The 11,447-nt window shown below is 37.8% G+C and overlaps 1 protein-coding gene across 1 annotated transcript; it reads left to right on the forward strand.

Moving 5' to 3' along the window:
* The first annotated feature begins 281 nt into the window (after positions 1–281).
* On the forward strand, positions 282–8,798 carry LOC148661680 (zinc-binding protein A33). The gene is made up of 6 exons (XM_088635751.1): positions 282–457; positions 544–639; positions 1,269–1,508; positions 2,207–2,226; positions 5,985–6,127; positions 6,687–8,798. The coding sequence occupies exons 1-6, from the start codon at positions 434–436 to the stop codon at positions 7,244–7,246; spliced, it is 1,083 nt and encodes a 360-aa protein (XP_088491877.1). The 5' UTR covers positions 282–433; the 3' UTR covers positions 7,247–8,798.
* Positions 8,799–11,447: the final 2,649 nt, after the last annotated feature.

Below are 11,447 nucleotides of genomic sequence, written 5' to 3' on the forward strand. Positions count from 1 at the left end.
ATGGATGCCCTTGACATCAATACCACCTTTACCACCTGCAAATTGCACAGACTTTCATTGCATCAGAATGACCCTATGGGCAGAAAGCAGGGATCCCACTTGCAGTCCTGGATTGAAATTTATTAGCTGCGACAATTCAAGCTGAGGACCTTGGCAGGTGTTGTCAGTTCTCAGTCCTGTGCTGCACAGCGCATGCTGGTATTTAACACTGTAACCTTATAACTGCATGTGTCCATATATCTGTTCTAAATCCAACTTGCGTACCTGAAAGTCATATGGGACGTCAGTGGGGAGGGTTCCAAAGAGAGGACACATGAGCATGCCACTTACCTTTTGAATCATTTCACAATCAACTGAGCTGTCCTTGGAAAGCAGGACTGTTAAAGCATATCTTTTTATATTTATATAATTACTTACCTGGGTGACTGATGCAATGGCCATGAAACCACAATGCCAAGTGAGCAATTTCCTGTCTCTTCTTTTTTGTGCTTAAACTGTATGGTTCATATTCCTCTCTTTTACGTTTTCTTTTCTCGTTCGCAGGATGTGCTCACAAAGCAGCAGGAACATCTGAAAAGGCAACGAGAAGCTGTCAAATACAGAATTGAAAAGCTGACTGCAAAACAAACGGAGATTACAGTAAGTAAATCCATTTTTCCAGTGGCCAGCAATTAAAAAAACAACAGCATTGGTTAAATTAAGGGAAAAGGAAAACAATGAAAGCAAAAACAATACATTTTATTTTATGGAGTTACCCTTTGATCACATTTGGTAGTATTAATAAGCAGGAATTGTTCTTAGGAAAGAAAGTACATCTAAGTTAAATTTTGTCAGTGTGAAAAATGTGACCTTTCTTACCCTTGAAACTGTTTAATTAGTACACTTCACTTTTATTCTGTTTATTTGTAAGCTCCCAGTATGTGTATATGATTTATTTGTATTGACTATATAGAGTCTATATAGTCTATATATAGTATATAAATAGTCTATAAATAGACTATATTCTTCAAGGTTTAATTAAGCCAAATACTTGCTACTAGCCAACAGGGAATCAAAAACATCCTTAACACACAGTAAAATGTTATAAATTAGCATAATAATATTGTCTTATTTTAATAAATACTTTCAATTTAAAACAAATATATTCCAAGAAAAGCAATTTTAAAGGATACATATAAGATGAAATACATATAAATGAAGAAATAGGGCAAAAAAGACAAAAACATAACAGATACCTTTTGTTTTGCTTTTTTGTTGTTTTTTTTTAGAAAAAATCCACAGCAGTGAGGGAAAACATTTCCAAAAAGTTCGAAGATATAAAAAGAGTGCTAGACCAGGACTTGAAAGTCACGTTAAACCAGCTGGAAATGGAAGCGAATGCAGCTCTGTTTAGCATTGACAACCTCCTAGAGAAATGTAACCTGGTTACTCAAGACATTGAGCTGGAATTGTCTGAGCTCAATGCACAGCTGGAACAGAACAATCCACAGGAGCAACATATAAAGACGGTAAAAGTAACAAATGAAAAAATACAAATCCTTACGATAAGGCAGAATGCAAATTTAACACACAGACAATTCTGCAGTTTTTGTATGTTGTGCACCTTTCTGGGGGGATTCTGACTTTTCCACCACTGGCTTTTCAGCCAAGCACATACAGTATACCAAATAAAAACCCCATACATGCAAATCCTGGAAAATATTTTAAAAAAACAGAGGCTTTCTGAGGCTTTCATATGACCCAAATCAATTAATTTTGAACTGTAACAGAAGAATCAATTGCACGTGCCTTTTTTCAGAAAATAAACGTGGATTCCCCCTTCAAACAGATGAACTGTAACCATTCATCAGTTTCTTAATCAACCACTCTGTTCCATTGCTGATAGGGCACAATTTCATATTTCATCAAGACAGGAACTGCTAACACACTTCCAAGAAATGTTGGACTTGTATTTTTAGTTATCATTTAGTTGTAAAGTTGTAAATTGTAAAGCTACTTATAAAGTTGTGTTGTAAAGTACAATAAATGAGAGATATGTTCGTGTTCTAATATATGTATGTGTAATTGTAAATATTTTGTGCAGATATTTGGGTTTTGTGAATCTAAAATGTGTAGATGATTAGGATTATTTGTCTGTGCATCATAATGACAACTCACAGATTAGCAAATATGGTTAATCTTTCTCTGTATTGTTCTTCCCAAACAGAATTTACAAACCGAAGACAGGTAGGCACAAATAAACTAAACATACCTGTTTGATTATCAAAGCTAGGGTGTAAATTTGTTCACTTTGTTATACAGTAAAATACAATAGTCTCATACACTAGTCCTGTTGTCTAAGATGATCAGCAGAAAAGTCTGGTCAAAAACTAACTCTGAAACTCAAACAAACTGGCAGGCTGATTGGGGTGGCACCACCAACACACTCTAATGTGACACTTATTGCTAGAAGAAATGCAATTGTCAAAAGATTTCTGCTAGATAATGCACTGCTGAAAGTTTCATACTAAACAACTGATTATGTTTTTGAAAAATAAGATCTCTTCCTCCAGTTGCAGAAATCCAACCCTTAGCCATTTTACAAAATGGGGTCAATGTACCAGAACACGCATCGGCATCAACAGTTCAGGAGAGGCTAATGCTACTTAGGAGAGAAGTCCCTTTTGTAGACTCCACCACTTGTGGAAGACCTGCTAAAGTCTTGCTATTCCCTGCACCATTACTGTCATTTTCAACTACCCTGTGTTTCCATTATCAGTCTCTGCTATCTGTCACTGGGAAAACGTTCTGGTTGTTTATATAATAATAATAATAATAATAATAATTGCTTACACTTATATAGCGCTTTTCTGGACACTCCACTCAAAGCGCTTTACAGGCACCACCACCAATGTGCAGCATCCACCTGGATGATGCGACGGCAGCCATAGTGCGCCAGAACGCTCACCACACATCAGATATCAGTGGGGAGGAGAGCAGAGTAATGTAGCCAATTCATAGAGGGTGATAATTAGGAGTCCATGATTGGTAAGGGCCAACGGGAAATTTGGCCAGGACACCGGGGTTACACCCCTACTCTTTTCGGGAAACGCCCTGGGATTTTTAATGACCACAGAGAGTCAGGACTGAGGGTTTTACGTCTCATCCGAAGGACAGCGCCTGTTTTACAGTATAGTGTCCCCGTCACTATACTGGGGCATTAGGACCCACATGGACTGCAGGGTGAGCACCCCCTGCTGGCCCCACTAACACCTCTTCCAGCAGCAACCTTAGTTTTTCCCAGGAGGTCTCCCATCCAGGTACTGACCAGGCTCACACCTGCTTAGCTTCAGTGGGTTGCCAGTTGTGAGTTGCAGGGTGATATGGCTGCTGGCACCATTGACACTATTGATAGAAAAGCACATGATTTCTTAGAGTGAACAGGCCTTTGTATTTTTTATACGAAGAATTCATATACCATCGTTGTAATATCCACAAATGTATACTATTGCTAGTACACAGTCTACACTGTTATAATGCAGAGTCTACCCCATTATAAGGTTAACTTTGATCACTATGTAGTAAACAAACAACTGCACTACTTAGCAATAAGAAATGATTGCTTAAAATGCACACAATTTCCATTTTGCAGTTATTGCGATAAAGTCATTTTCAGTCAAGTTCCTAAATGATGAGTGACGTTACAGTTTACATTTGTATAGTGAATAGTTCTGAAATAACTTTGACCCCACACAAGACCTACAACTTAAATTCTGCAGTTTAAATCCTTTTCACAGTGCTAAGATATTTTCAAGTTCAAGTTCAAGTTTATTGTCATTATACTCATATACATGGTATATGGTATAACGAAATGCTATTTAGCTAGCTCTCGGACATAAGTAGTACAAGAAAACAAAACAACAACAACAACAACAATACAATTGTGTAACAAAAGAAAGACAGAGACAACAGGCAGTGTGCAAAAAACAACAACAGGCAATGTGCAAAAAAAATGCATCAACAGAATGAAATAAAGGGATAGAAATTATGGGGAGTGAGCCTTTGACATGTGTGGCAGAGATAGATTTACAATGTGTGTTTGGGTTTTTGGTAAGAAAGAAAGAAAGAAAGAAAGAAAGAAGGCACTGTGAGGTCCAGATCATGGGTGAGAGGTGAGGTGGGAGTGAGAGAGGCTGGGAGTTTAACAGTTTGATAGTGCGGGGGTAAAAACTGTCTCTGAGTCTGGTAGTCCGGGCCCAAATGCTCCGGTACCGTTTTCCAGATGGTAGCAGATCATAGAGTCTGTAGCTGGGGTGTGTGGGGTCTTTGATGATGTTAGAGCTTTCCTCAAGCACCGACTGTCATAAATGTCCTGGATAGATAGGAGAGTAACCCCAGTGATGGACTGGGCAGTTTTCACCACCCGCTGTAGGGCTTTGCGGTCAGCAGCACTGCAGTTGCCATACCACACTGTGATGCAGCCTGTCAGTGTGCTTTCTGTAGTGCATCTGTAAAAGTTAGTGAGAATCTGGGGACAGATCTTAGCCTTCTTCAACCGTCTTAGGAAGTACAGGCGCTGTTGCGCTTTCTTGATCAGACAGGTTGTGTTGAGAGACCATGTGAGGTCCTCGGTGATATGGACGCCAAGGAATTTAGAGTTACTGACCCTTTCCACTTCAGTCCCGTTGATGTGGATAGGGGCATGTCCGGTTTGCAGTTTTTGCAGTTTGGTTTTGCTGACGTTGAGGGTGAGGTTGTTGTCATCACACCACGTTGTAAGGAGATTGACCTCCTCCCTGTAGGCCCTCTCATCATTATCTGTGATCAGACCTACAACTGTGGTGTCATCGGCAAACTTGATGATGGAGTTGGTGTTGTGTTTGGCCTTACAGTCGTGGGTATAGAAGGAGTAGAGCAATGGACTTAGCACACACCCCTGGGGGACCCCAGTGTTCAGAGTTAGTGTGCCGGAGGTGTGGTTTCCAAGCTTGACAGCCTGAGGCCTGCCTGTCAGAAAGTCCCGAATCCAGTTGCAGAGGGTGGTGTTGAGACCCAGTGCACTGAGTTTCTTGACTAGTTTCTCTGGGATGATAGTGTTAAAAGCTGAGCTGAAGTCAATGAATAGTAGTCTTGCATATGTGTTCTTTTTGTCCAGATGGGATAGGGCCGTGTGTGTGGCAATGGAGATTGCGTCATCTGTGGATCTGTTGGACCGGTAGGCAAACTGGTACGGGTCCACTGTGTTTGGGATGGTGTCCTTAATGTGCTTCATGACCAGCCTCTTGAAGCACTTCATGATGACAGGTGTTAGTGCCACCGGGCGGTAGTCGTTAAGACATGTCACTGTGGTTTTCTTCGGTATTGGGATGATGGTGGCTGTCTTGAAGTAGGTGGGGACTACGGCTTGGGCCAGAGATATATTGAAAAAGTCTGTGAATACACCCGCCAGTTGATTGGCGCAAGCTCTGAGGACGGGACTGGGTATGCCATCGGGTCCTGCAGCCTTGCGTGTGTTCACTTTTAGCAGAGATCTCCTCACCTCATCTGCAGAGAGTGAGAGCAGCTGGTCAGCTGCGGAGGGTGGAGTTCTGATGACTGGTTCTGTGTTGTTGGCTTCAAACCGAGCATAGAAGATGTTGAGCTTGTTAGGCAGGAAGGCATCATGGGCAGGTGCACAGATGTTCTTCCTCTTGTAGTCTGTGAGGGCCTGTATACCTTGCCACATACGCACATAATATTTTAAAGCATTATCAGAGAAACTGCCTATGTGAAACAAATTAAAAGCTATGATATGCCTCAGTTTGTACCTACAAAATTAATGTCTCAACTTTCAATCACAATAAGACACTTGAAGCAAGAAAAAAATGACAGAGATATCTCAGAAAAGGTGGTTTCAGTTGTGACCAGAAAAGCAGCTTCCCTTTAATGAAACAAAAGAGATGTTTTTTGTTAACTAATTTTGAAAATTACTTGTGGGCCCATCTGTTATTTTTTATTCCCACCAGAGTTACAGCTATTATGAACATCAGTTTCCCTGATTCCATCCAACTGGATGACTACAAGTCTAATCAGATCCTAAGCTTGATCAACAATCTGTTCCTGTTCATTCGTGCTCAGATTCCCATAACCAGAAAAGTCTTTGAAAGCTGTAAGTGACTTCCTTGTTCATTTCTTTCATTTTGCTTTCCTACCTCAGTTTGCATCTTGCAGTATTAACTTTGGTGGAGCTTCAGTGATTATTCTAAGCCTATGGCTTTGTAAAATGAAATGGCACATTCCATATCCATATTGTACATATGTTAAATGATGAGATGCACGTATATTTACTGTATTTTACTTCACTCCCCACTTTAGCTATTTGTACATGCTAAACCTTGAATTTCAAGGCATAGTTCAGCTGGTAGCTTGGAGTTAAGGCCTGTTGACATTACAAGTGAATTGTACATTTTCTTCCCCAAAAAATGACAAGCTATTTGCAAATACAAAACTGCTATTTAAAAGCCATAAAGCAAGCAAAATGCAAAAAACTAAAAGTGCTTGAGTTTGGGACTTAAAAAATCTTTGACTGAAGTTTACATTCACTATTTTGACTATTGAAAATCTCCAGAATTCTCCTACTAACGAACATTGTAGTCATTAACCCTTTGATTCGGAAACACTGTTCTCACACCACTGTTCTTTGTTCTCCTTTTCCTTCCATAAATGAGATGTCACAGAGGTGCGGCTGGACCCCGACACTGCTCATCCTAATCTGGTCATTTCCCCAGATGGCACCACTGCCACCTACACAAAGGAATGGCAGGAATTTCCAGAGAGCGCGGACCGCTTTGACACTACCCTGAATGTGATTAGCTGTGATGGCTTCTCAGATGGGAGGCTCTACTGGGAAGCGGATGTGGAGGGTAAGACGTACTGGGAGCTGGGACTCACGTATCCCAGAATACCCCGCAAGGGCAGGGAGGAGACCTGCTGGCTGGGGAGAGGTGAAGAGTCTTGGTGTGTTGAGTTCTTTAATGGGGACTACACAGCATGGCACAATGGAGTCTCTCATCATCTCCCCATCAGCAAAAACTTCAAGAAAATCGGAACCTACCTGAGCTATCCAGCTGGACTTATATCGTTCTATGGCGTTGATGACCAGACCCACCTGTTCACATTCTGCGCTGGCAGGTTCAACGAAACCCTCCATCTTGCTGTATGTCCTGGCCATGACAATGAAGGCTCCAACACTAAGCCCATTAAACTCTGCAGTGCCGTGAAAACATGAACATGTTCCTAGAGGGACTTTTATAGCAGGTAGAAAATGAGGTGTCTTGAAAAAAAAAAACAGGACTTCAAAGACTAAAAGGCTTTTTCTTTTTCAAGGTATGTTAAAGAGCAGATGTGATAAAAGTAATTTGACATGCCAGTATTACTTAGATTGAAGAAGGGATATCAATCCCTTTAGTTTGGTCTATTGTGTGTGAGCATAAATATAATTTAAGGCAAAGATAAAAAAAAGATAAATTTTACATTCTCAGAAATTACAGATTTTTCTCTTCCATCTACAGAACTAGATTCTTAATTTCTAGTATCTAATACATTGTACTTTTGATTGTACAATTTCTAAGTAAAATGCAAAAGTTAAGAATAATTTAAGACAAAGCTACACTAGAGAGATTAACAGATGGTTAATGCTTATTCAGTGGAAATAGAGTCCACAGTGAATGGAGGCATGTCAATGTAAAATTAAAAAACTCAACACAGTGCTTAAATTACATTTTTGGTTGATGAACTGTATGTTTAGTGCAAGCAAGTCCTAATAAAGGCAGTCAATACTTAAATTTATATATAAAACCTGAGTTCTTTGTTTTCGTAGTCCAGATAATGCAGGGCAATCTGTGAATCCTTTGTTTTGGTGCAGTGACAGAAGTCTGGGAAAGTAAGGTGATTATGGAACCAAGGAGAGTCGGAGAGTTATTACACATGGTCCATATGGTGGAATGACACTACGGCATATGGCAATATGACAAGAAAACTGCCAGAAAAGAAGCTGAATTTCACAGGAATAAAACAGATGTCTGTCAAAATGTGGCACGGCAAAGTCAAATCCTACTTTATTACACCTTTTTAAGTGCTCTGCTTATTACAATGCTTTTACCAGCATTTACCTTTATTTATCACACCAGTCCAGTAAATGTTTACAAGATGAAACTATAATAAGAATAAATCTAGCAGTTCTTGTTCCCTGTCTACTAGAATCCTATAAACAGGGTTAACACATGAAGAAAAATATTTATAAATCCAAAGCAGAATGAGTTTATTGAGATTACAAACTATTTCATATGAACAATTTTTTTGTAATTTGAAGCATAGACAACAAGCCTCTTATGAAGAGAAAAAAATCTTCTCTTTTCCTTTTTGAGGGAATGTATTTCTTCTAATATGATATTTTCAATTTATTTAACACTGACTACTACTTAATTAACATTACTGATAAAGAATTCTGAAGATCCTGTTCCAGAACAAAATCTGAGCAAACTGTTTGCAGTATAAAACTCAGCAAATCTGGAAACTCTAAAATTTATTAGGATGCTAAATATGATAACATGAATTAATTTGGTTACTTTAAAAGAACCTGAGGCAAAAAAGTGTCTGTTTCAAGCTCTTTATTATAGATGAGAGTCCTATGCATAGTAACCTTTAAAAAGAGCTGAATCATAAAGAGGCAATCTGTACCACCTCAAAGTACACATATCTACTGTACAATAAAATTAAGATAATTAAATTACAGCAATTGCTCAGTATTCTGTATATTATCATGTTGTTCATACTGAAGTTTCACTCCACCTTGAAGCAAATTAACTTCAAATTAATCTGTAATTTGTCACTTTGGGGGAAAGGCTCTACTATAAATTTAAATGACTTTTCAAAGGAATAGTTCAGGAGGTATTGTTATAAAACATTCAATCTGTTGTGGAACAGCAGTTTATCGTTTTTTAAATTTCTCATAGACTTACTGTATGTTGGCACTTTTCAACTTTCTTAACTTCTCAACTTACTTTATCTGGTTATTTGCTGTATTTAAGGTACATAACTGAGCCCAGGGCTCAAATGCTGTCCCTGTAAGATCTTGTTCAGCATTGAAAAAGGATCCAACAATAGAAGCAGTTCAAGAAAAAGAAATACAGAAAACCTAAAAGAGTTTTCCAAATCCCTTATTTATGACCCTTATCTTATACTTAAATCTTGAAGATTGGACTGGATTATCATTTAGTTTACATAATATGAATCTTCTCATGGTCTCAGTTAATTACCCATTTTTCAGTTTCTCCATTCGGTATCCACTAACACAGCGACATGAGTATGCTCACAAATGAATAGTGAAATATAACATAACCTGTTCCAGTCTATTTCTCTCATGTAAACATTTTGTAGCTTTAATTGTTATAATCGGGATAAGTCTTTTAATGTTTTTAGGAGTACTGTAGCATTTAAAATAAAGTTCAATACTGTCACAGAAGCACAGATGTACAGTAGCCACAACATTTATTAGTACCCTTGGTGAACTATAAAAACTGATTTATCAAAGAAAACATTTGGGGTGATGTTTAAAAACTCTTGTAATTAAAACATATTCTACTGTATTATTGAAGGTATGATACAACATTTAAGTTGCCCCAAATAAAAAAAAAAATCACTGCTAAAAATAAAACACCGAAACAGTGAGATTAACATCGGCAATAGCTGCCTCTGCTGATTAGCAGGCTTCTGACTTTTGAATACGCTGTACATGCAATATAAAATTACCAGCGTGAAGAAATTTGTTCATTTAAAAGCTATAAAACCCTGATATTGGTTGTATGCAAGGTCATACATACAGTATATCCTTTTACAGTCTATGTGCAGCACCCTACTGTGCTCCAGGTTTACATTTTAAAGAAGTATAAATATGCAAATGCACCTGCCTTGGAATACATAATTGAATATTTCTTTTAATTGCAAGGCAATAGTAGAAAATTTAGCATCACTTCTGCTCTGGCCTGGATAGTCCCAGTCTTAAATATCTGCACAATAAATTGTTCATTGTACATCTAGGTAAAAGTGACACCTTCTGAGTCTCACATAAGCAATGTGTTTCATTATTGTTCTTCAAAACATACTAACTGTAAACTTGCAGATTTATTAATGTTTCAATGCAGCAATCTTGAATAATGTTTTTCAAAAGCCAGAAGATACAACTGCATAGAAAATACTTCAACCATATCAATAGAATAACCATTTGACATTTAAAGGGTAACCTAAAATGAAGAAGGTTAGACTGATTCTATGAAAAAAGCTGCTAAGGCTGCTTTTATACATCCCAATGACTTGCACTGATACAGAGCTGATGATGTATGTGAACCTTTAGTGGTCAGTTACCCAAAGTCAACATTATAACAGTATACCATTACAATCCATCATACTTTCATTAAAAACGTTTGTGCTTAAAGTATTAAAATGATATGAATACATGGATTAATGAAATGTGAGTAGTCACTGAAGTGTCCCAATGTAAATAATGTAATATAAAGGAAATTCTTTTTGCTGTGATTTTTAAACCTATTACTGCAGTAAATATATTTGTTAAATATATTAACTCATATAGAGTATTCTGTCTGTGTATAAGGCATAAGCAGTTTACCATTTCTTTCAATATTACATATAAAAATGAAAATGTGTTGATACTTTTTCAGCCACTAGGTATACTATCCGATTCAGCGCTCAGCTTTGAGGGAAAAAAGTATCACAGCATATATATTTTTTTAATTGTATATAAATTATACTCCCTCTTCAAATGGCATCGCATGGCATAAGAACAAGGTCATAAGCATACCTAGACTGTTTTTACCTTTTTATGTGAGAACTCATCAGGTATTTCAATATATATATATATCTAATGTGCTTAACCTGGAATTTATAAGATTTGTACAAATTTACCCACACACCTGCAATTCTAGTCATTCTATTCACTTCTGGTTCTGATAATAAGTTTTTCATAACTACTAGCATACATTCTGACTCTTATTTTCTATTTTTGATTTAAACGCATGTATTGATCTTACATGATTTTCAGTCCGGCTGCTAAAGATTTACCTGCATTTTCAGTATTTCTTTTAAAGGGTTACAGAACAGTCTTTGGTGTCAATGACAAGCACACAGCTTTCCAGCACTGCAAGGTGTGTTGTATGTATTCCGGAAATACCATGTACAATATACAGTAAGCATGATTGCATACATTTTCTATTCAGGTTCTTAAAACAAAGACGGGTGATGAAATCAAATCAAATTTTGGTGTAATTGTAGAAGAATTATTCCTTGATTTTGTATAATGTCTTTCGTTCCATCCCACACACCTACAGGACAGGACTAAATTTATTGACCACTGAATTGCAGCACCCACCTATCTGATGCACAGCAGCCATTATTTGCTAGCATCCACTACACTT

The sequence above is a fragment of the Lepisosteus platostomus genome, chromosome 6 (genome assembly GCF_059453375.1).
Source record: "Lepisosteus platostomus isolate fLepPlt1 chromosome 6, fLepPlt1.hap1, whole genome shotgun sequence".
NCBI classification, from domain to species: Eukaryota; Metazoa; Chordata; class Actinopteri; order Semionotiformes; family Lepisosteidae; genus Lepisosteus; species Lepisosteus platostomus.